This window comes from Colossoma macropomum, unplaced genomic scaffold (assembly GCF_904425465.1).
Source record: "Colossoma macropomum unplaced genomic scaffold, Colossoma_macropomum, whole genome shotgun sequence".
In the NCBI taxonomy this organism is placed as follows: domain Eukaryota; kingdom Metazoa; phylum Chordata; class Actinopteri; order Characiformes; family Serrasalmidae; genus Colossoma; species Colossoma macropomum.
Window position 1 is genome coordinate 44,877,478 of NW_023494787.1, and position 26,546 is coordinate 44,904,023.

At 39.3% G+C, this 26,546-nt stretch overlaps 1 protein-coding gene across 1 annotated transcript; it reads left to right on the top strand.

Moving 5' to 3' along the window:
* The first annotated feature begins 2,721 nt into the window (after positions 1 to 2,721).
* slc39a4 (solute carrier family 39 member 4) lies at positions 2,722 to 26,546 on the top strand. Its single transcript, XM_036567537.1, has 12 exons — positions 2,722 to 3,076; positions 6,189 to 6,491; positions 8,176 to 8,392; positions 10,000 to 10,163; positions 12,680 to 12,854; positions 14,154 to 14,326; positions 16,479 to 16,655; positions 20,440 to 20,535; positions 21,267 to 21,321; positions 23,857 to 24,009; positions 25,163 to 25,350; positions 26,171 to 26,546. The coding sequence occupies exons 1-12, from the start codon at positions 2,873 to 2,875 to the stop codon at positions 26,297 to 26,299; spliced, it is 2,034 nt and encodes a 677-aa protein (XP_036423430.1). The 5' UTR covers positions 2,722 to 2,872; the 3' UTR covers positions 26,300 to 26,546.

Genomic DNA, 26,546 nt, shown 5'->3' on the forward strand with positions numbered 1-26,546 from the left:
ATGTCTCTAGGAATATATTCTATTAAAATACACATAAAAATCTAATACAATTGGAACACATCTTAATAAGACATACTATAAAACCTCTGCTGTTGTCAGTTTTATTAACTCATACTGTTCGTCGCTATTGCTGGTTAATGGCATTCATTAAAAATTTGCTTGAATTAAGTTGTCAACTGCTGCTCACAAAATCCTCCAAGCTTGAGTCCAGCACAACACAGATGCCACACTTATCACTCTTGAACATGTCCACTACTGAGGAGACTGTTTAGCTAAGTTATCCCTCAAAAGAGCTCAGTAACGTTGAGATAAATAACTGGCTCATCACACTGATGATTTATCAGTGTACTCAGGCTTTAGGAGGAACTGTTTTTAGGGTTCGTCTTTACAGTGTGTTAATTATGAAGATAAATACTGTCAAAATGTAACATAGCTTGAATATAGATATTTCATTTCTCTACTCTGAATACATATTCTGCTACATCCCAACCCTGCATCTAGCATATTTTAGCAAAGTCAATACTTCAATGATAAACATCCTTTAAAGTAAGACTGGAAACTATAATGTATATGGTAACTTCAAACCTACAGCTAAAATTAGTGACTTACCCTAATAAGCCAAAACATTAATATGCTATTGGTCCTCTGTATGCCACCAAAACAGCCCCGACCCGCCAAGGCATGGACTCTCTGAAGGTGCCCTGTGGAAGTTAGAATCAGATCCTTTAAGTCCTATAAGACCCTACAGATGGATTGAGATCTGGGGAATTTAGAGACCAGGGCAACAGCTTGAATTCTTCATCACATTCCACAAACCATTTCTGAACAATGTGTGCACTGTGTCAGAGCGCATTATCCTGCTGAAAGAGGCCTCTGCCATCATTGTCATGATGGGGTGTACCTGGTCAGTTTCTGACCACAAAGCCACACTTGGCTGGATATCTAGACAGTAACAGTCCTATGGTCAGAAACTGACCAGAGATGGGTCAATGAGTGGAAGTACAAGGTAGTGTTTCTAATAAAGTGGCCAGTGAGTAGAACTACAAGGTAGGTGTTTCTAACAAATTGGCCAGTGAGTGGGAGTACAAGGTAGGTGTTTCTAATAAAGTGGCCAGTGAGTAGAAGTACAAGGTAGGTGTTTCTAATAAAGTGGCCAGTGAGTAGAAGTACAAGGTAGGTGTTTCTAATAAAGTGGTCAATGAGTGGAAGTATAAGGTAGGTGTTTCTAATAAAGTGGCCAGTGAGTAGAACTACAATGTAGGTGTTTCTAATAAAGTGGCCAATGAGTGGAAGTACAAGGTAAGTGTTTATAATAAAGTGGCCAGTGAGTAGAAGTACATGGTGGGTGTTTCTAATAAAGTGGCAAATGAGTGGAACTACAATGTAGGTGTTTCTAACAAATTGGCCAGTGAGTAGAAGTACAAGGTAGATGTTTCTAATAAAGTGGTCAGTGAGTGGGAGTACAAGATAGGTGTTTCTAATAAAGTGGACGGTGAGTGTAAGTACACAGTATGTGTTTCTAATAAAGTGGCCAGTGAGTGGATGTACAAAGTAGGTGTTTCTAATACAGCATCCAGAGAGTAGAAGTGTAAGTGTTTCTAATAAAGTGGACAATGAGTGGAGGTACAAGGTAGGGGTTTCTAACACAGTGACCAGTGAATGTAATTGACGAATAGAGATGGTAAGTTTCCGCGCTTTAAGAAAAACGTGTTCTGATGACGCAGCACACTTTCACACTTTCAAGCTGAGGAACTGTGGAGCTTGAGTAGCTGTTGCTTTTGCTCAGGCCTTTTCTACTCTGAGCTTCAAACACCAGAGAAATAGGTCACACATTCACCTGTGTCCTGTAGCAGCCTATAGTGTAAAGGCGTTCACTTTCTAGAAAACGCTGACCGGTAAACTTGTAGCAAAACTCTGCTGCTATAGCTTTGTAACAGCTGATTCAGCCGCTGGAGGTTGGTGCAGTGTTGGGAGAGATTGCCCTTTATGCTGATATGAGGCCAGTTTTGCTGTTCTTTTTATAATCACATAATGCTTGTGCTTAGGACTTGGTACAGTTAGCTGACCTCAGATCAGCAACTAAGGGCTTTCATCCAATCAGAGATGCTCTCATGTATTTGCAGGGAGTATTTCAGGAGCACAGTCTGGAAGAAAGGTCAGAGGTCACGCTGTTTTGATGCTGTACGTCCACACGGCATGACAGACAAGGATAAAAATGGAGAAAAAAGATATTGTTATAGCTCATTTTGTCTTAAATATGATAAAAAATACAACAATCATAAGCATAAGTAAGGGATGCCTAGTAGGTTGTGCTTTGTGTGGTGAGGATACAAAATATCTATCAATCAACTAACAAACTGAAATGGCTATCAAGGGTCTTTTAGGCTTATTTTGGCCTATTGAGGGTCTTCCATCACCTCAGTAGACAGTGTCTTCCTATAAAGGCCTATTCACATCACCATGAGTGGCCACACTTGTTTATTACCCACTTCTACACAGCTTATTCCAAATGGTACTCAGTGCTTTAATTTAATGTAAAAAAATGTTTAAGCACGTGCTTGGAAAGCTGGCTGCACGAGCTTCTAGGAGTTAGCAAGAGAGATGTTAGCTAAGACAGGCCCCCCATCCGGGCAAAGCTTAGGGAACAAACTGCTGCTTTGATGAGACGTAGTGAAGCCGGGGACCAATCAGGATCGAGTGGAGAGGGCACGAGGAGTCTCTACCTGAGCAGGTATATTCTCTATTGGGAAGCACCTTTAAGAACCAGTGAACGTGCACGGAGAAGGTGGCACTTCCACCAGAAACTGCTCCCACCACTCAAAGCCTCCAGCCAGTCTTTTGGTTTGTTTGTTGTGTTTACTTGAACAGCCCGATGGAGAACCGGAGCAGAGTTCTTCTCGTCTTTCTGATCTGCCTCGCGTGCTGCTCTGAGTCGCACGGCGCCAGACTGGACGCATACGGGAAGGTGGTCAGCCTGCTGTCCCCGGGCGAAGACGACCTGAGTGAAAGCGCCGTCCGCTCCTTTTTCAAGCTGCTGGAGAAACGTGTGCAATGGGCCGATGTGTCGTGTGAAAAGGTACGGCTTTTTTATTCAACGCCACTTCTGCAGGCTGCTCTCGGTTGGGGTCGAGGTCCAGCGCCACCCCTGCCACGGGTCCGTGTGCTACACCGGCCGAGAGCAGAGCGCCTGAAAGACGAGACGGTTTCTTATACTTAACATATAAACAGTAAACACACACGTAACGGTGTTAAAGCTGTAGTTGTTTGTGTGGAATTCTGGACTCTTTTGACCGAAATGAATCGCTGGTTAAAATCGGGCTCGTGCAACAAGAGTTTAAAAAGTTTTCTTACGTAACTGATTGAATTCTTAAAACACGAAGCAAAAATAAAAACAATCTAAGCTAAAAGTTATTAGGTCGTTCAAATATCATGATTTAATTTGATTTTTTATCTTTTATTTTTCTAGCTTTATCTTTTATTTTTTTATTATTTTTTATATTATTTTCATTTATATAAAAATAATATAAAAATATTATTGGGAAACCTGTTCACTTCACATTATAATCGTAAAAAAAAAAAAAAACAGGAAAAAAAAAGGATAAAAACAAAAGCTGGGAACAACAAGAGTTTGATTTTGTGATCAAAAAATCGTTCAAGTATTTATTTATTTAAATGTATTATTTTTATGTTTTCAATTTTTTTCGTTTTCCGGTTTTTAAATTGTTTTTCTCTGTTTGAAACGTTTTTATGTAAGTTAAACGTTTTCAAGATGTCTTTTTAAATTTCCTTAATTTCCTCTATTTCCTTAATGCATTAAAAACCCTGAAGAGTAAAGCTAACCCTTTGCTCTTTTCTCCTTCTTTTACTTCGTGGCTGCTCTGCTTGTTTTCTCCACTGGACTTTGTCTCAGGTATAAGAGCTGAACAAAAACATGATATAAAAGGTCTTTTGGTGGAATCATTCTGAAAATGAAAGGGGCTTCTGGAAGAAATAAAGGCCTCTTTGAGGAACTGCTCAGCAGGGCCTTTTTTACCAACAATGACTCATTTGAAGTACTTAATTGTTTGAAATGAGAAGGGGTCAGAGACGGGCACGAGCTTTATTACAGGGAAACAGAACAGAGACATGTTCCTAAACTACCAAAAGACAGATATGCACTGAATTTAATTTCAAAAGTACAAATTCATTGTTCTACCTCATTCACTGTACTACGCATTAAAATAAAAAGAGAGAACATGACTTATATTTTTAATAGAGGTGACCTGTTTGGAGAAATGCTACAATGAATAGTTTCCTAAAGAACCACTTCTGATTGAATATTATGAGAACCTCAGCATTTACCTTAAGAGTCTAAAGGTGCTGTGCATTCTTTGTTCTAGTGCCAAAAAGAGAGAGACTTCGAACCATTCTCTAAAATTTTTCTCTAATATTCTAAGAATATATACATTTTCTTCATCATAGAGAAGAGCTAGTTATGGATTCATATCGCTGCCATTGGAACAAAACCTCATATCTACAAAATGGTAACTTTACAGGAGAAGGAAAAAACATACTTTACTTTTAATGTAAGTCAATGGAACCAGACATTTTTCCAAGTAGTTTTGGGCTGTTTCTTTCAGTCCGCTCATCATGAAATTTGCATACAATCTAAAGGGCAACAGAAATTTTCAAATTATGTCAAAAACAGAAAAACGACAAAAATGGAGATACAAGGTTTTGTTCTGACATCAGTGATATGGTTCTTTCAGTGATCATGGTCCTCACAATGCTATGCAAAAGGCAGAGCCCACCCTTCATTCATTTCATGTCTAGTCAAAAGCCATTAAATATTTCATTTTTCAGGAGATGTTTCTGAGGAGATATGGAAAATACATAGATATAGACAATGGGATTCCTAGAAACTGTGCAAGACCTGGTAGACCAAAACTGTATTCAAGCTCCACTCTGGCTTCAGATCTGAAAAAATCCACAGGTGATTCTGTCCATCCTTCCACTGTGAGGAAACAACTCAGTGCTATAGGTCTGAAAGCATGTGTAGCTGTTCAAGAAGCTCTTACTGAGAAAAGGAAACAGATAAATCAAATAAAGAAGCTTCTGTGTTCTCAGAACAATGAACTGACCACCCCAGAGTCCAGACCTCAGCATCATTTAATGTGTTTGAGATCACCTGGATCGTGATAAGCAGAAAATGCAACCAACTTCTGAGACTGATCTGTGGAAAAACATCCCTGCAGATTTCTTTGAAAAACTGAAAGCGAGTCTCCTGAAAAGAATGGAAGTTGTAATAAAGGCAGAGTGGACACACTAAAAACTGAAAATGGAGAAATTCTATTTAGTTGTGGATGAAATTATGTTTAGTTGTTAAGTATATCACTGTTGTCAGAAGAAAACCTCATATCTCCAAAATGGTAACTTTACAGGAGATGGAAAAAACATACTTTACTTTTAATGTAAGTCAATGAAACCAGACTTTTTTCCACGTCATTTTGGGCCGTTTCTTTTGGTTAATTCTTAACGAAATTTACACACAATGTAAAGTGCAACAGACATTTTTAAATCATGTCAAAAACTGAAAAACAACAAAAATGCTGAAATAAATGAGGTAAATAAATTTGGTCTCTGTCTTGCACAGTTTATCTAACCATTGCCTTTACTAAGGAACTCTCGAAGAACCCTTTTTAACCCCTTAACAATCCAGGTTTATCTCATACTAAGACTTATTATTCAGTAACTACAGGGACTTCAATGCAATCTAATAAAACTTTGCTTGTTAAGGGGTTAAATAGTGTACCAAATATTTTCCTTGAACAACTTTTCAAAGCCAAGAACCATTTAGGAACCTTAATGTTTAACACAACACGAAAGCTTCATGTCCACTAAAGAACTCCCAGACGGTTTCTCTATAGTGACGGACTGCATGCTGGTCATTTGTTTTCCTGACTCTCTGTACGATAACATAATGTAAAGCTCAGGGCAAATAAGATAAGACCACTGGCTCCATGACTCTCACCTCATCTATGGTGAAACTATTGGTCTTTCTGTTTAAATCTGCTCATAGAAAACTTGACCTCCTTTGGTCATTCAGCCTCTCCAACATCTTGTCATAAAAACTGTACAGTATTATGACAGATTGTCCTAAAAGCTGAAGCCACTAAATGTAACATTCTCTCCTGTGGTTGTGTCTGTAGTCCCTGCTGGAAGAGAACGTAGGCCAGTTGGTCAGTAACTACACCAGCTCCAGCGGTCTGCAGGCGGAAGGCTTTTTCAAGGTGGCTGCCGGGTGCTGTCTGTTCCTCAGCTCACCTATAAACACCTGCACGGCCATCCTGGAGGGTCGCTGGGCGCAGGAGACGGACCACTTCATCCAATCAATCCTAGCCCACAATGACCACGGTGACAGCCATGAGGAAGGGGTCAGCCTGGGAAGAGAAGGTTTGGAGAAACTGCTTCATGATATGGAAGAGTATTACCTCCCTGACCAGCATGATGAGGTAAGTACAAGTATTTTTATTCGTTTATTACATGTTTATTCATCATTTAATCAGCAGAACCTCACTGAGATTAAACATTTCCATATATGCAGAAAAACCCTAGACTCTTAGAATTTGGTGCCAAAAGGTGCCAGAAAGGGTTCTTTGGAGCCATGCAACAGAACAATGACTTTTGGTTCCTCAAAGAACCTTTCAATTGATTCTCCTCTAAAGAACTTCTTTTGTAAATAAGTGTGAAGAACCTTTTTAAAATTCAAACAGCCTTGCCATATTGCAAATGTTCTATACCAATATCAAGGTTTCTTCTAGAACCTTATGTCCAAACCAAGAATTATTTAAGAACCATGTACGAAAAAAAGATGAGTGTGAAGAACCTAGAAATGCAGCCTTTTTCTGAGTGAATTTGAGGATGCAACAGATGTGTCCGTCCAGGCCTTCGGTTACCCATAGTTCTCTGTGCACAAATGACACAAAGGGAAAAAACAGCACCACGAAAACAGAGCCGTTGGAGCAGAATCCTTAAATTCGTCTTCATTATTTTATAAAGTGTAAAATGACTGATTCAAGCATTTGTCCATATATCAGGTTTTAATCAGAAATTTTCAGAACCTTTTTGCAGTTTTTTATAATGTGAAAATTCCTGTTGTCCTTTACACTGTGCGTAAATTTCATGATGAACGGACCAAAATAAACAGGCCAAAATTACTTGGAAAAATATCTGGTTCCATTGACTTACAGTAAAAGTATAGTAGGTTTTTTTCTTCTTCTGTAAAGTTACCATCTTGGAGATACAAGGTTTTGTTCTGACAACAGCGATATTTAGTTTATCGTACTACATAAGACAGTCCTACCGAGGACCCGCCCTGCCGAGGCTGCAGCCTAGGCTTTGGGACGCAGCTAGTGACTCGGCAAAACAACCTTAATGGTTGGCTAGCGTATAGTTTGGATGGCAAGTGTGCTAATTTAGCTAATTTAGCTAATACAGCTAATTTAGCTAGTTTAGCGGAAGCGTTTAACTAATCGTGCTGAAGTCATAGTAAGTTAACATATCACATTCCTTTAAAACTACTAAAACATCAGTGGGATGTTAGTTATGCTAGTTAGCTAGCACATTCGCTATAAAACTAATGAATGGTCAAAAGTGGTTTGTGATGCAAAGAACACTTTCTGGCACCTTTATTTATTTATTTATTATTATTATTTATTTATTATTTGTACTTTAAACAGTGTATATATACAAACATATAAACCTGCCTCCACTTCTCAAAGGAAACCAAAGATACCTGAAATAACTACTTAAAATCCCAGGCTTATTACAGACTAAGGCTTATTATTCAGTAACTACAGGGACTTCGATGCAAACGGGTGGTGCTATTCTTATGTTATAGAAGTGTGTCCTGATAGAAGTCCTGGCCATTTAAGGGAATAAATCAGTCTCAAGAGTTGAATCAACACATCTAAAAACTTTTGTTTTGTGAGAAGTGAAATCAAATCATAGTTGTATAAAACTGTAAAAAGCAATTAAGATTCAGCTTCAGTATGACAGTAAACCAGAGACGTGTCCACATCAGAATCTAAAACTCAAAAACTGACAGTACAACCCGTCAGATAACTTGCAGAATGTGGAATGACAAATGATTGACACCCAGCGCTGACGGCGGTGTTTTTTGTATCACTTCTGCAGCCCTGTCTCTCACTGACTGACATCCTACAAGAGAGCAATGTGACTGACAAAGACCATCAAGAAGCTGACCAACACACCGACCTGGACGCGGTGTTGGGCATTATAATCTATCACGTCTTGCGGGGAGACTGCCTGACGGCTCAAAGCCTTCCAGACAAGGAGTTCTTCTTGGATTACATATTCAGCCACTTCAGCTCAGGCAACTTCACAGTTACAGGTAGGACAGTGACGCAGTAAATTGCATGATGCTGAATGAGAGCAATGCACCCTGTCATTGACAGGAATGATGCAGCTAATTACACCTGCTCACTGCTGCGCTGGCATCACTGTGGTGGCTTCATCATCTTTGGGAATCAGTGGGCCTCTGTTTAGTATGAGTGCAGTAACAGTATATAATGAAATCATAGTAATTCTGCTTCTATTACTTTAATTAATATGTAATTTAACAAAATATTCAACTTCTTCCTCTTTTGCATGCATTATGAGAGCAATGTTTTAAATTAGGTTTGATTGACTTTTCTTGCCTAAACTAGACCTGGCTATTAAAATCAAAAGCATTATTTTAAATAATGAGGGAGTTCTTTTGGGGCATGTTGTCTTGAGGTAACATTGTATATCAAAGGAAAGAAATAATACAGTGTATCACATAAAAAACAGGATATTTTTATCTACATTTTTAGAACAAAATGGAGAAACTACACAATTTGTTGACTTAAAAATGTAATAAAAAAAATCCTTCTCTTTTTTTCAAAGAACGTTGATTACCATTTTTTTTGCACACTAATCATTTAAAAGCACAAATAATGGTTTAAACCATGGTAAGCTATTCAAAAAATCAATTACTGTTCAACTAATCAGAATTTTCTAAATTAAGCTGCTGATGACACTAGTAAAACATATAGAGTGTATGCTCAATGCTTAGTGATGGAATTGACAGAAACAGGCCTCTGGCCACCAATATTGCAAATGTTATAAACAAAAACAACCTTGTATAAAATCTTGGAAATGAAAAACTAGACAGTAACTGAGGTGTTCTTCTCTATATATTTGCACTGTCACACAATGTTGCTTCTAGGCAACATACATATTTAACCCTTCCCTTCATCATTAAACCTTTTTTCATCATTAATTAAGTATCATGTAATGGTAAAGTGAGGAAAGTGGATTGGTTTCCCTGAGGCAACATTGTTAAATAGAGGGTTAACTGTTTTACAATTCATCTTCCAACCTGAGCAAGCAATCGGCTGGCTAGGTAACACATCTTAGCCAAAAAAAATAAATAAATAAAAAAAAATAAATAAAAACAACTAGCTATATATATTCCATTGTTGCACAGTGTTGCCTAAAGGCAACATACATATTTAACCTTTCCCTTCATTATCAAACCTTTCATCATCATTAAATATGTATTGTGTTATTCATAAGTGAGTAAAATTACTATGTTTCCCTGAGGCAACATCATGTAATAGATACTATTTTCACAGTCCATCTTCCAACCTGAGCAAACAGTCAGCTAGCTAGCTAACTAACCATAGCAAATGCTATTATGTTCTTTGTTAATAATTGATTCAAATGTTGTCATTTTATATTGATAAGAATCATGACTCTTCAATAAACCAAAAGCTTTTGCTTATACAAATGCCTGTTAGCTAGCTAGCTAAGGCTAGTCAATAACCCTACTGAAACCTTGAACATTTCTAGCTCTCATTTAATATAATCATTAATATGTTCCATAATTTCTCTTTTATGTTAATGTGTATATCTGCACAGTTTGAATTGACAGTGTTTTATTGGCTCATATCTGTTGAATTTATCTTGATACAGACCTCGATAATTTGATGAATGCTCTGAACCTGGGTCACATGACAGGGAACAGTGATCATGACCATGACCATGACCATGACCATAGTCAGGAGGTCCACGATGGTGGAGAGGGCCTCAGGCACAGTCACGAGGAGTCTCAACTCTCCAACAGCAGCTGGGACGGGGTAATTACTGAGCTACCAGGGCAATTACATCCAGGCCGTTTGGCTCCATCAATGTTGCCTCTTAGCCTACTCTACGCCATCAGCCATCATGGCCAGCTGAAGCCACACTCAAAATAGTGCACTGGATTTACCTGATACACTTTACTTAAATGAAATGTATAAAAGTCCGCAAAAAGGGATCATTCGAGAGATAGAGATCTTCAAAATCCCGACCTTGAATCCTGTTTCCAGTCCTGGGTTTTGTAATCACTGTAGTTAATTGAACTGTAAATGTAACTGATTAGCCATTTAGTGTTATACCTACCAGTCATTACAAAATCCAGGACTGGAGACTGGATTGAAGGTCGAGATTTAAACACCTCTGCCATAAAAGAGCTTTGTTTCTCTAAAGCTCTAAAACTTTTCAATTGATAGTTTATTTTTGTAAATGAGACGTGGAAGGGTAAATAACCGAGAGCCTCCACACAAAGGTTCTATACCAGTTTTCCTAGATCCATGCATCCAAGCCAAGAACCAATTAGAAACCGTTATTTTTAAGAGTTACTGTCTTTATTCAAAATAAAAGTGCAAGAAAGGGGTTCTTTGAGCAATACCATAGAAGAACCACTTCTGGTTCTCTAAAAAAACCTTATTGTGGATGGTTCTTTACAGTTTAAAGTTTAAAGAACCTCCTCGTAATTAATTTGGTATAGAACCTTCCCATTATATAAAGGTTCTGTGAACCATTTACGCTCATTAATTTGTGTTCAAACACGGTTCTTTTGGGAACCAAAAGTGGTTCTTCGGTAGCATTAACCAAAGAACACTTCGTCGCACTTTTTGTTTTTAAGAGTGTACTTTCAGCAATAACTGCTGATGTAATTTGTTTTATTGGTAACACTTTTGTCATAAAGGTTGCATTTGCCAACTTTGATGTCAAGTTCACATAACATCTATAAAATATGATTTTTTTTCTGATATTAGTTTGTTATCACCTTCTCTGGGGTGAAGTGACATGGACTTAGGTCAGTGAAGATCACAGTGACATAATGCTGATAACAGGACATAGCTTGTCAAGTCAGGCTGGTTGAACAAAAGTGAGCACTATCTGTGGCCCTTGGATGAAGTGAGGTTTTTTTTTTAACATTTGTTAGATTTGTAAGAAACATCATCAGCATTATCCACACTAAGCTACAAAGTCAGTTGTTATAACATGCTATGTCATTTCACCCAAAAAAAATAACAACCCAGTGTCAGAAAAAAATGGGTTACTGACATAGATATGATGACAAAAGTAGAAAGATGTTACCTGTTGGAAAGTGAATGCAAGTTTATATCAGTTGGAACGAAACTTTGTATCTCCAAATGGTAACTTTATAGGACAAGGAAAACATTCTTTATTTTTAATGGAAGTCAATGGAGAAATCATTTTTTCCAAGTCATTTTGAACCTTTTCCGTTGGTCCATTCATCATGAACTGATGCAACATAAAGGGCAACTGGTCTTTTCAAATTATGTCAAAACATGAAAAATGACAAAAATCGAGATCCCGACAGCAATATTATGTAGGTGTCATGTAGACCAATGAGCACTGCCCTACAGTAATGTGTTACCATTTTATTCATGTGGAACTGATGCACACATTTGATTAAAAAAAAATCAAAGCAGCATTTTCTTTAATGCAAGCAAACCCAGCTATGCTGATCTATCTGATTTGCTTAGCTATAATAAGAAATGTCTGGTTATAGATCAGTGGCCAGGGTCCACTATGGAAAAAGGCACTTTAAACCATATGCACAACCACATGGGAAATTTCCATGCACGACAGAAAGCTAAATGAAATGCGCTTCGTTGAGGCCTCGGAGGGCAAAACCATCGTTTAGTGGAGACACTTCACATGGGTGCCAGTCATCTGGCAGAGGAAGAAATTACGTTTAATATTCTGACATGGAGTGTCAGAGGCTGATCTGTGTGGATGGATGCAGTGGTTTGATAGGAAGAACTCAATTTCACCCGTCTTCAGTAATCACGGTTTAAGCGTGTTAAATGGAGTCTCACACATGCCATCTTCCACCCAGTCCATGATGAGTGCTTAAAGTCTAAGTCGGCCTAATGTTGTGTTTAAATTTGGGAATATGTTATTTGCAGTCTGTGTAAACAGCCCTCAGTGGTGCAGTCAAAATGTTTACCAAGTCTAGCACGGCCTGCATGATTATCATCTAATGGAACTGCATGCTGTCATCCGTTCTGATCCTAATTTACTTTCATATCACATTTAATATACACTACCATCCACAACACCCTCCTCGTGCTTCCACGCGTCAGGTTGACAATAGTGCACCACCCAGGTAAGAGCAGCTCTGTAGTCAGAAACTGAGGGCTAGAAGATGACATACAAATAGTGCATCAACAGAAGGGCTACAGTCAACTGTACACCAGCAAAGGGGAGCTACAAGGTTGGTGTTTCCAATAAAGTGGCCAGTGAAAGTGTTGTTGTTATACATTTTTATTTCTAAAAAAATCCATTTTGTCTGCAGATGTGTTTCAGTGCACAGGAGCTGTTGAGGATCTACCAGCTGAACAGCTCAGGACTCAGCAGAGATCAGTTCACCCAGCTAAGCCCCGCCCTGATCCAGCAACTCCTCAGTAAAGCCTGTGTTGAGACCGGTCCTACCACAGACCCCACCGGCGACAGCCTCAGCATCACTGAGCGTGAGTCTCCACAGTATTTACGAGATACTATGAACCCAAGATAAAGACTATGGGGCAGATTTACTAATTTTACTAATTTGCCTTGTCATGAGGTATTAAAGAGGCAGTACTAGTGCTATTTTGCTCTTTTCATTGCATATGTATTTATAATTTATATGAGTTTGCTCTCAAATTGCAAAATACTGGGATGATGTAGAGCTTTAAAATAATATGGAGGTTCTTTAAACAAAAATAATCCATTAAAAGCTTATATGTGGAACTAAAAGTGTTTTTTGTGTGGCTTTACTCCAATGAACCCTTTCAAGCTACACTCACATTACAAGCCTCGCTGCTTAAATCTGATTTTTTGCTCAAATCCGATCTCTCTGACAGGATGGTTCACACTCGTTTAGGTAAGTGACTCAAATCTGTCATTAATGTGAACGAACCGGTGTCCTGAAATGACCCGCATAGGCACATCCTACTCAGTAACGTCACGTGAATGAATCACGTACGTCACGAGCATCATCAGCAAACAAACTAATGAGCAGAACGAGCTTAACTGAGAAGGTAATTAACTCTGATCAGCTCTCAGCTTCATTATTAGAGCGAGACGAAGGTGAAAAAGGTGAGATGAGCTGCTTTTCCACTGTTTACAGGCTTTAACTTATGTTCGGCACTGCTGCCATGGTAACGCTGAATGATGGCGCATGCACAGTGGAAAAAAAGCACATGAATTCCAATCTGAGCGTCACATTAAGGTCGCATGGCCATGAATCGGATACGTATCTGATTTAGGACCACATATGAAAGTGGCTCAGGTCAGATTTGAAAAGATCAGATTTGTGTGTCCACACAGCCCTGAAAACATCAGATCTGAGTCACATTAGGGCAAAAAATCAGATTTGTGCGCCTTCAGCCTGGTAATGTGAACATAGCCTTACACACTTTTTTTAAAAGTGCACTTTGAGAAAATGTTGGTTAGAGTCATGTAATTCTAAAGTGCTGTGACACATTACAGTATGATTAAGTTCCTGTTTGGAATTACATTATAAAGATAATGCCAATGACATTCCTGCTGACTGTTCACTTTGTTTATTCACTTGGAAACATGATCAGTTTAACAAGGGAGGAACCAGGAAAGTGATCATCTTCAATTGTGTTTACCTGAGTTTAGAACATCCTGTCGGAAAACAATTGAAAACCTTGAAGTTTTTTATTAGTATTCAATCCAGATGTTTTCAATCCAGATGTTTAAATATAATTGCTACTGTGCTTCTCTCTCCATCATCTGTCAATTCTCCTCTCTCTCTTCCGCAGGCTATGTGTACGCCACCTTGGCCAACATAGTGATCTGTCTTATGGCCATGTTTGGGATTGTGGTGCTGCTTTGTACTTCCTGCAGCAACCTCTTCCAAATCTGCATCCAGTTCTGCATAAGCCTGGCTGTGGGCTCACTGACCGGTGACGCACTGCTGCATCTCCTGCCCACGGTGAGAGTCCCCATGCAACCTCACACAGCACAGACCAGAATATATAGAGTTTTTATATACTGTACTAGAAACACCGCCCAAGTCATTGGCCTCTTTATGAGCTCCACATACCCTATAGGTTGAATATTTAGATGTACAATAACATACTCTAGCCCATCTGCTTCTTTGTCCTCCACGCTCTCTCATCTCATTCACCACTGGTCAGTTTCTGACCACAAGACCACTGTTGAGCAGATTTTTGGGTGGTGGACTGTTCTCAGCACAGGTTTTTACTCAAATCAGTGTCACTGCTAGGTTGAGAGTGGTCTACCATCCAAAAATGTTCAGCCAAGAGTGGTCAGAAACTGACCATTGATGAAAACCTACAGGATGGTTAACACAAACTGTGCATTAACAGACGGGCTACAGTTTCTCCAGCAAGGTGAAGGGGTTTCTAATAAAGTGGCCAGGGAATGTACTTTGTGAAGACAGCTGACTTGCACAGTTTTAGGGTTTGTGAAACTCATTTGTCATTGTGTGTCTTTGGAATATGCTGAATATGCATTTTTATATTTTCCTATATAGCATTTACAGCAGTCTGATTTGCCCTTAAACTGTTGCAGGAGTCTGAGTCTCACCAGCACTTCATCTTTTAGGAGAACAGCACTCTCATAGTAATAAAGCTTCCTGATGAAGGTTGTCCCTTTATGGTCTTGTTTACACCATTTCCTCTAAATTTGTATTGTATCCAGAATCTATTTCCAAGTTAAAAGGACCATAAAGGTTTAATGAGCTACCATACTCTAATACTGTAGACAGAATGCTTCTAGAGCCTTTGTGAATAGTGGCTATTCGACAAACTGCAGGGTTTTCCTTTGATATTTGTCTGTATGAATGTTATTTGTCCCAGTAACATTCAGCTCTTATTGAATTACTTGATCATTCTGGTGTGTTGATCTGTTGTGAGAACAAAGCTCAGATCTACATCAGTCTTATTCCCAATTTGACAATGTGACAATTTGCTATGGCTGATACATTTAACTGAATAGGACAGCAAGTAACCTAGTCTAAACAGGCCCACACGGTGTCATTGATACAAACCACCTAAAGCTATATCAGTTCTAATTGCGCCCCCTCGTGGAGAAACTTTGGCCTGCCAAATGTGAGTGAGTAAGTGAGTCGGTCAGTGACTTACAAGTGGGGTCCAAGCGGTGCTTTACATCGAAAAAAGACTGTAATTTAACCCACAGGGTCTACAGAGAGTATGTTCCTTTTACTATAGATTTATTTAACATTCCATGCATATTCATATGCCATTACATGATTACATAAGGAATTAAACTGATAGTTACAGAATGCTTTCTATCTACATTCAGTTTACATTCTGGATTGACAGGTTCAAGTATGAATGCCTGCCTTTTGTCCCATTTGCTGCACTGATGAAATGATGGCAAATATGCAAACAGTTTTTTAGTTTTCATCAAACTTTTCATCAAATTCAAATCCCAATATAATATCTTGTCTTCTACTTTCAACACACAAATACATTATCAATTGGAAGTTTAGAACTAACTACGTCTGAAACAGTTAAACAAAGTGCAAGAAGAGGAATTTACAGCGTATATGCCATTGGGGATCTAGGAGGTCAAACAGATCATTTTGCATTGGAGGCAAAATGCATTGAACCGCATTACAGTGTCCTCCAAATCCACCCATAGTTAGCGCATAAGCTCTTTTCTAACCACCAACTCATACCATCCTACTCACTGTTAGTAGGACTAAACCCATAAAAGCTCGGCCTGTGCCTCATTACACTGGCCCATTTTGCTGTGGAACATGGGAGAATCAGTCACGGGCCCACGTGAGACCTCCTACCGCTTATTTCCCCTGGGCTGGCACTCATTGCAGTAACGCCTCCACCACTTCATCCGTTCTGATGCTTGTCATAACAACATAACGGGCACCATGTCACACAATGTCAGCAGCCTGAGTGGGAAGTAACAGGATTAACTGGCGAAAAGGCAGCAGGCTCTAATTGAACCCAAGGCTGGAATTGCTTTTTCGCTGCTTCCGGGGGAATCTGGGGAGAACGCAGAGTTTTGGTTGGATTTAATAGCATTGTCAGGGTTATGATTTGATGGCCTTGTGCCTGTTTGTATGTGTATGTGTGCAGTTTTTGGGCCTCCATGTGCACGGGGAGGGACAGAGTGATGGACATGACCATTCAGAGGAGGACTCGACTTATATCTTCAAGCTGCTGGTGGTTTTAGGAGGAATCTATTACTTTTTCCTGATGGAGAAGATCTTCTCAATCATCACGCGCAAAAACAGCGAACCACATCACCACGGAGTAAGTTACCAACTATTTGATCTACTTCAGGAGCAGGCTTATTTACTTAAACCAGTGATTCCCAAGGTCAGTGCCTGGGACCCAATGCTTTGCACATATTTGTAGTTTTCTTATTCTAACACATCTGGCCCAGCACATGAGACACTTGTGCTTAATGAGATTACTTAATGAACTGCATTAGCTGTGCTAGAGGGAAAGCAGAAAGATGTGCAGAATGTGGGGTCCCCAGGACTGACATTCGGTCTTAGTTGAAGCCAGAGCTGCCTAATATATCATTCCTTAATTATCAGTCTTTGTAGTACTGATATTGTAGAAGTGTGGAGCACACAAATGAGCCTCGAACCCAGTAGCTCATGGAGATGTACTTTCATGCAGAGTTCCAACATGCTTCTAACGTGATGCCCCCTTACGTAACACTAATGCAGCCAATTAAGAACATCTGATGAAGGTAACAGACCCGGAAGTGCGTAACGCTGGGTCAAACAAGTTCTGCTGTTGCCTGATGGACAGTTATTAACCTCAGAAATATAGGCCTTCATATCACTTTAGCTCACCGCAGAAAGGTGTCTCACTTTATCTTTGTCATAGTTGCGTGGAATTCGAGGATGTGTCCAGAATTGTTGGAGGGCCAAACACACAACAATATGGGAGTCCAAACTAAATAAAGGATATAAATGCTACATGGAAAAATTCCTTCACAGCTGTCAGAGTACGATAACGTCAGCTAACGTCTACAGAGTGATAAAATGATGGATAGGTGAAAATAACTGTCACCAAAAGACTAGATAAGCCATAAGCCTGGAGTTGTTGAAACAGCTCGCTAACAATAAATTAGTTAGCAAAAAGCTAAACACGCCTACATACACTAGATAAGCCATACTAGCTGGAAATGTTCAAACAGTTCGCTAACAATAAATTAGCAAAAAGTGTACAGTCCAGCAGGGGGGCGTTCCTGGTCTTCATGGTCCGTAGCGCCACCGTAAATGTTGCACACAAACACCGGCTCCAGTGAACGAACATCTGCTCCCCGCTGAGCACTCACTCTCTCGGATGCCGACATCTTTTGAGGGAGAAAATTAACTGTTTTTTCTAAAAGCGGCTGCAGCAGCAACTTTAAAGCACAAACTGCATGTAAACATTAGTCAGCAGCGCTGAAATGCTGACACAGAGGTTCTTTTCCTCCATATGACAAAGTTTCTTCCTTTATTAACTGCACAAACTCATTTTTCCTCTGCTCATCATCAGCTGACAAACCACTGAAACTGAGATAAGGTTGTTTTTGCTTTAGACTCGAACACTTGAGTGAGCTGTACACACTCTACTCGTCATTGTTGCTGTTGTTATTGCTTTGGTGGAAGCAGCTTCACCCTGCAACAACTACTTCCAGCAGAACAAATGAAGAAATGTGAAAATGGCATATTAGATGGATCAGTTGTGACGGATCGTGGTTGGAACTCTGCAGGAAGGTCGATCTCCGGGACCAGTGTTGGTGATGGCTGCTCAAACAAATCAACAAAATGTTTTATTGTGTGTCTTGAGCCAAATCACATTTTGTGGGGGGTAATTGAATGAACTGATTGAAGTCATTCACATGATTCAACAACCATAAAAAATCTGCGTCAAAATAAAACAGGACAATCTTTAACCACATTATAGACCTGTTTACACTGTGATCCGACTTAGACTTAGATACTTCATGCGTCTTGATCTGCCTGAATTCCTTGCGCATACCTGGTATTGACATCCATCTCAAGTGATCTGATTACCAGTGGACAGCCAGAAGTATAGCCGTTTACACCTGGCATTCCCATGGGTCTTGAAAACGTCTCCAGTGACCACGTGATCTTACTTCATGTCTTTGAAGGGGTGCCACAAACAATTAACTATGTCAGTTTCTCTGTGCATGTGTTGTCAGACACACTGTGCATGGAGGCCTTGTTTGTGGAAATATGTGAGCTGTTACAAAAGTAAACAGAAAAGAAGAGATGAAAAAAGAAGCTATGCAGCTGCTTTTGTCTCTGCTGTGATGATGCAGTTAATCAGGTCGATGTTGACCGGGGCCTTTAAAATTCAGGGCCTTTAAAATTTAAACTAAACTGCTGCCTGGTGTCCCTGAACACCTCGGAAAGGTGGTTTGCATGATCAGATCACAATACCTCTTTGAGAAGCATTGGACCCCATTCACACCTATAGTTAGCACTGTCACTCAGCACACATGTTAATGCCAGGTGTAGCCGGAGTCCAGGCTGCATTAGAGATGATTGCAGCTTAGCCAAATATAAATGCGTGTGTTTCTTCAACTCACAAATGTAATCATTAGTCCTTCTAAACCAAATTGTGCCAGTACAGGCAGACTGTGTTCCTCCCAGACAAATGAATCTGCAATTGGTCGCATAAGAAATCCAATGTTCAGTGAAAGTACCAACTTTTTTCTCTCTCACCAGTGTTGAAACCTTTTGTGTTTATTGGTGAAATTAATCATAAACAACAAAACAAACAGTGCAACAATATTCCTGCATCATGTCAGGACATTCTGAAAAAGCTTATAAGGCAGCATAGACATAAATTGCATTTCTATCCATCTGGTCAAGTGTAAATGCCATGTAGATAAATCTTATCCAGAAATGAGATGCATGCACTAGCTAAGTGTAAATGCAGTGGCACTGATGTGTTTTCAGTGTATAGGAAGCTCAATTATAATTATAATATGTGACAATTTATTTGCAATAGAGTAGTTTGCCCATATTACACAGTTCTAACATGTATATTGAAATTAGAATGCAATGCAATTGCTTTTCCCATGGCAGACTCGGGTTTGATTCTCCATTCTGGCAAGAACACCATGATATACAAATAAGAGTCCTTAGGCAAGACTCTTAACGCTACATTCATCTATTTCTGTAACATGATTATATCATAAAGTGTCCTGAATAAGAGCATCTGCCAAATGCATTCATGTAACTATTTCATAACTCTACCTCTAAATGCATTCCATCCCATTTGTAAGTGGACCTATCTCCATTTAGAAATAGTTTACTTTTGAAATTTTTCATGTCGCTGTTGTCGGAAGAAAACCTCGTATCTCCATTTTTAATGTTTTTGAGTTTTGGCATAATTTGAAAATGCCTGTTACCCTTTACATTGTGTGTAAACATGATGAATGGACCAGAAGAAATGACCTAAAATGACTTGGAAAAATGTCTGGTTCCATTGACTTACATTAAAAGTGAAGTAGGTTTTTTCCTTTTCCTGTAAAGTTACCATTTTGGAGATACGAGGTTTTCTTCCGACAACAGCGATCACCTGATTGCAGATCACCGGCATTAAAAACATAAAACCACTTGGTTTAATGAGGTGTTCGACATCCTAAAGACCTAAAGACATGTGACAGTGATGATACTTATGGCCTAATATGGAAACCAAAATTCCTAGCAGGAAAATCTTTCTTGAAAGGGACATTTTGAGGAATAAAACTGATGTGCGTGTCGTATGATTCCAGTTGTGATTTGTGAAAACTTCTAATTGCTTTGTTGTTCAGAACAAGTCCCATAAAGGAGAATCATTACAGACCTATTTTGTCCAAAGCTCAGATTACAGCTTTGTTGTGAGGTTTATGAGGTTTCATAAAGGGAAAATGTTTGTCCAAAAAAGATTCACTGGTGTAAGAGCATGAACTGATATATTGTTTGTACAAGAAAAAATCTGGCTGTCAGCCATGATCATAGAGGCATGTGAGCAACTGTTGCCAGAACAGGCTGATAGTGGCTTTTATTGCTGCCTTTAGGAGGAAGGAGATCCACACCACTGTGACCATGGCAAAGTCTTGCAGATGTACCAGAGAGAGAGAAAGAACAAGTTGTCCACTTCACAAGCTGACCTGGTAAGGCTTTCTCTCTACACCACTTAATTCTGAAGAAATATGAGATCGAAAACTTTGACCCAGAGTCAGTGGGATAAGGAGAAGGGGACGCTGATGTCAAAATGGAATCTGTGGAATTTCAAGGGAGAGGAAAATGAACAGGGACAGAGTACACACAGAAAACACTTCCTTCAGAAAAAATCAACATAAATGTAGAATTAAAAACTCATTTTTTTAACCTAATTGTAAACTGTGAAACATATTCTGGATCTAGTGCTGTAGAAGAACCACACAGGAACATCTTAAAGTATAAAGTTTTCCTTTTCAGTTATAGATGCCAAAAGTGTTCTTGGAGCAAATCCATAGAAGAACCACCATTGTATTATATGAAGGTCCTTCAGGAAAAGTTAATTCCTAGACATCTCATCTACAAAATGGTTTCTTCAAAGAACCGTCCACTGGAAAATGGCTCTTCTATAGCATTGCTCCAAAAACGCTTTTGGAACATTTATGTTTTTATGAGTGGAAAGATCTGTCCACTCAATACAAGTCCAACTAGCGCAATCCATGACTGTATGACCCCAAAAAGTCCTTTATAAGGCTCCTCTTGCTTGTTTTGGCTCCTCTTGCTGTGACTCACAGAGTGTGTCCTTCCCTGCAATAATTACACTCCTCGGGTCTGAGATCTTGTCCTCAGGTAGTGGTCCTGCTGAGTGAATAACAGTCTTGTGTTGCTTTGCTTTTGCTTGCAGGTGGATGGGGAAAACAATGTTAAGTCCTTCCCAGAACCAGCCCTTCGCACAAGAGGTGAGCTCTGTGACTGCCAGTGCCGAGTCATTCTGAGTCATGCTGTAAAGCTCCCTTAGCGTGCCGGAAAATGAGCACACAATCATCCGCAGTTAATTATATGTACATAATCATTCGTTTTTCCACGCACACCAGGGTAGAAAGTGGGAAAGGCTTTATAAACTCCATGGGCGTAGCTTTGTTTTGTGAAGTGCAGGGGACGTGGATGAGGGTTGGACAAAAACAAGGACAAAACTTGCATCATCAACATGATCCACATCATGATCCACAGTGTATCAAAAGCAGCTCATATATGTAGCTCACTGAGACAGTTCTAGTCAATTAGATGAGAACAGTTAGAAGAAGATGTGTCGGAAATTAAAATACAAGCTTTTGGGGTCATTTTGGTCAGGTTAGCTTTGGCAAAAGTGTAAATATGTACATACGTTTTACCAGTAGAATTGTATTTTACGTCCACTGTAGATAATCACTTTGTCTTTATTTGACATTTCACCTAGAAAAGACAACCAGGAATCAACATAGACCTTGCTAGTTGATTCCCCTTGTCATTTTAAGCATGATTCATCATATATCATTCAAAAGGCAATAGGCCTCATTCACTCACCATTCTTAAGTAGAAATTTCTTCTTAAAACCCATTTGCGTAGTTTTCACAAAGATTCTGATATTCACCAATGTTTTCTTATTTGGGATTTGTTGTTAGGTAAGAACAGGTCTATGCACACTCAAGAGCTCAAAGGTGTGAACAGTTCTGTGGTTTAAGAGCACGTCATGAATCTGATGTAGACTTTTTTTTAGGACCTTTCTCAAGAACAAGTTTAAGAAAAAAGGAAGATATTAGTGAATGAAGACCAAAGTTTGTTTTCCTATAATGTTCCATCAAAAAGTGAATACTTTTTCCAGCCTGTAAAACGTCTTCTGATTACCGTAACATCAGCAGGCAGAAGAAAAATTGGTAACACTTTCTATGAATGTCACATTTGTAAGCATCTATAAACACTTTTATAACATGTTATAATGTCTTCATATGGCATTATAAACATGATTATAAACATTTATAAAAATGAATTACACTGGATTACACTTTACAGCCATGTTTATTATACATTATGAATTGTTAATATAATGCATTATAAGTAGTGTTAATAACATGTTATAATGTCAGTGCCAAAGAAGTCAGTCCCAGCTTGGAGAGCATAAAGTAAAGACAAATACCAAGCTAACGGTGGTGTACATTACCTTTCCCACATTGGGTAAAACACTGATGGCAGCACTAGTTTAAACTCTGACATTTGAAGCCTGTAATGTGGTTTACTGTGTATGTTTTACTGTTTACTGTAAATCCTTCAGTAAATACTTCAACTTGTAGCCTCACTCTGAACACTGGAGGAGGCTTTAGTACAGTACGCTTCACTTTACTTAGAGCGGACAAATACGACTTATGAGCTCTTATAACTTGTTATGATCAGTACTTATAATGTATTATGTTAACAATTCATAATGCATAATAAGCATGGCTTTAACGTGTAATGCATTTTTATAAATATTTATAGTCATGTTTATAATGCCTTATGAATGCATTATAACATGTTCTGAATGTGTTTATAGATGCTTACAAAGGTGACATTCATAGAAAGTGTTACCGAAAAATTATATTAATCAATGTTATCATGTTTCACCCCCTTCCACCATGATCACCTGTCACTGATAGAAAATCTGTTAAACTTTTGGCATTGATTATGATATAAGAACCACTAACAAGACTGTATCCCCTGTAAAACTCACCCCAAATACCTCTAGTCTGTGCTCTTTTGACGTCAAGTACAATCAATAACACAAGCCAAAAAAATTAGCTAGCCAAACACTGTCATTAGCTAATGGAACTGTTTTTCCCTTGCAAGAGGTTATAGTTATTTTTACCGCATGTCATGTTCTCAGCACGTGTGACACACATTGAGTTTTTTGAGGAAACCGTTCAGCCATGCTAACTTACATTACATCCATGTGCTAACGACAGGCTTGAGGTTTGTTTGAGCTCCGATTTCATGAGATGTTGGATTGGTTTCGAAATTTCACAGTCATTTTCCCCCTATCCTAATAACTCTATATTTCCACTCACTTTTAGCCCAAAATGTCTCATAGTTCTCCCCAGACATTCTCATTACAAGATCACATCTGCCTCCTTAAGCCTAATAGCTTAGTTACCCTCTCTGATATTGTGTTTCACTATCAATATCATCACATCACTGTATGGAAGGAAAATGATATCTCATTCACACTGACATTTGCACACATCTTTTCCCTAATTCTAAACCTAACGCTCTAACTTCAACCCAACAACAAAATCCAAACCTTAATCCTGGTCATAATCACCTTAAAACTGTTGACAAAACTAGGTTTCAGGTTTAACATAGCTAGTTCTTATAAACTCAATACATTATTCAATTAAACATGTTTCTAAATGTAAAATAAGAATGTATCCCACATCTCCCCAGTACAATTCATGCCTAACTTTTCTTTCTTTCTTCTAATTCAGAACAAAAACTACTCCCATACATGATCACCATCAGCGATGGCATCCACAACTTCGCGGATGGTCTGGCTATAGGGGCGGCCTTCTCACTGTCCTGGCGATCAGGACTGGCCACGTCTCTGGCTGTGCTGTGCCACGAACTGCCGCATGAGCTGGGTAAGAAAAAGCATGTCCAGGATTACACTTGGACACTTGGAATAAGTGAAGCTGTTCTCCTCATCGGTTAGGAACAACTCACACAAACGGAACCTTGGAAATAATGGCTAAGACCATGCATTTTATCCCTTGTTGTGATGTGAAAAGAATTTTGATATGAGTTTTTTCTAAACCCAAGACCGCTTGCTTTGTGAGTTTGGTACATTTGGCCAAGTGTGGAAGCTGTTTATGAGCTTTGACTTATCATGTCACTTCCCTTTTCAAATTTCGTTATGATGTCATGTATCCAAAAAGCACTGTTCTTGAGTGTTCGTTTTCAAGGAAAGCAGTGCAGACTGAAGTATTTGGGACAAGGGTGAAAAGATCCTTTGAGCATTTTCCCTTTTTCCCTTTTTCCCTCAGATTAAAAAAAATGAACACAAAGGCCGCACAAAACAGCTCCACCAAATCTCCCTTATGTTCACTGGTAACACATTAACCTGTGTTCAGCAAACAAATGACAAATCCATAATTTGCATTGTGGGTATATGACTGCATGAGATCATAACAGAGACTTTAGTTTAGGTCAGCTAGCACTTCCACATAATGCATATCTGACCCTCTCCTCGCTTCTTTCAATTTTAATATTATTTCAAACCCTGGTCACTCTAGAATATGCATGGGGGGTCACTAGGACTGGGATTAAGAACCCCTGAACTATATCACAATAAATCTCTTGAACCTAAACTTAAACTAGCCCAATGTCTGTAGATCTTAATGAAAGTTCTGATGGCTATCCACATGAAAAACTCAGATTCCAATCTGCACCATGTATGTGTGAATTAATCACAAGCCAGTCATGAGTCTAAATAAAGGAATTTATTCAGGCTGAAAAAGAATGACAATGTTGCACCCACGCTTGTAAAAATAAAGGTGCCATAAAGCCGCCTCTGGAGCGATGCCATACAAGAACCACTTTAATTCCTCTGAAGAACAGTTTTATAAGTGAGATACGTAAAAATGAAGCACCTTTTAAAGAAACATTTTACCTAGAACTCTACACCAAGCCAAGATCCATTCACATACTTTTATTTTTAAGAGTCCTGTGGTCTCAGTGCCACTTTAGAATCCATTTCCAGAGACGCTCACAATGTTCTCACAATATTCTCTCCAGGTGATTTCGCTGTGCTGCTGCACTGTGGAGTATCGGTGAAGAAGGCTCTGCTGCTGAACGTTGGGAGCGCTCTTACCTCCTTTATCGGACTCTACATCGCACTTTCAGTCTCCACAGATACTGTAGCCAAAGAGTGGATAGCAGCAGTGACCACTGGCCTGTTCCTCTATGTGGGGCTTGCAGATATGGTATGTGAGACTTTCCTCTTCAGACATAATGTGCCATATTCTCTAAAAGGTTCCTTTAGGAAGGAGCCAGTGCAACTGGAATCATCCTATCCAGCATTGCATCAGTGTGTAATATACTTCCATTAATGCCTGGACTTAAAAGCACAGTAACAAAAACAGCCTGTTTAATTTTAACGGATAGAGAAAAGTTGGAAAATGGTCATGAAAAAAATTACAATTGCTTATGGTACGGCACAGTGGGTAGCACTGTCAGTTCACAGCAAGAAGGGCCTGGGTTCAATCCCCCGCCTGGGCGACCAGGATCCTTTCTATGTGGAGCATTTTCTCCCCATGTTTGTGTGGGTTTCCTCCAGGTGCTCAAGTTTCCTCCCACAGTCCAAACACACACAGTCAGGCAAACTGTAGATTCTAAATTGTCCCTAGGAATGTATATGTTTATGTGCCTGCCCTGTAATGGACTGGTGACCTATCCAGGGTGTTTTCTGCCTTCCACCCAATGGCCACTGGGGTAGACTCCAGCAGCCCTGGAGGGTAAGCAGCTTAGATAATGTGTATTGGACCTCAAGAACAAACATACAAGAAAAGCCATGGAAAATTCAAAGAAGAGCCAGTTTTGGCTTCATAAGGAAACTTTCAATTGATGGTTCTTTAATGGTAATGGTAATGGTAATGACCACCCAGTATAATGTAAAGGTTCTGTACACAAAGTTTTTCCAAGGAACATACATGGAAGCCGATGACCTTTTAGGAATCTTTAAATTGTACAATATAAGCCAATGACACTAAATACCACTATATCTCTCTCTCATCTCATCTGTAGCTCCCCTCCATGATCCATGCAGACAGCAAGAGGCCATGGCTGATGTTTGCGCTGCAGAACTTGGGGCTGCTGACCGGCTGGGGCATTCTATTGTTGCTGTCCTTTTTCGAGGACAAGATAGGCGTCTAGAGATGCTGTTTTGAGGTGTGATGGTTAGTTTCATGTAGGTCTTGCCTCTGTGTTTCACAGTTTAGAAAGCACCTTCCAATTCGAACAGATAAATGCACACAAAGGAATAGAAAATCTAGTGAACGTGGTGGAGAAGCTGATGATGTCCAGTCCTTTTGCCCTGGCAATTTGGTAAGAGAAATATGACTGGCGTGTTGGATCACCCGGTGAGTTCACACATAAGTTGTTTGAAGTTCATGTTGTTAAA

Bases quoted from the DNA above. Each gene is read 5' to 3' on its own strand.
- slc39a4 (XM_036567537.1), top strand. From the start codon at position 2,873: ATGGAGAACCGGAGCAGAGTTCTTCTCGTCTTTCTGATCTGCCTCGCG. The intron at 3,077-6,188 runs GTACGGCTTTTT...TTGTGTCTGTAG, and splicing joins CCGATGTGTCGTGTGAAAAG to TCCCTGCTGGAAGAGAACGT. The intron at 25,351-26,170 runs GTATGTGAGACT...TCTCATCTGTAG, and splicing joins ATGTGGGGCTTGCAGATATG to CTCCCCTCCATGATCCATGC.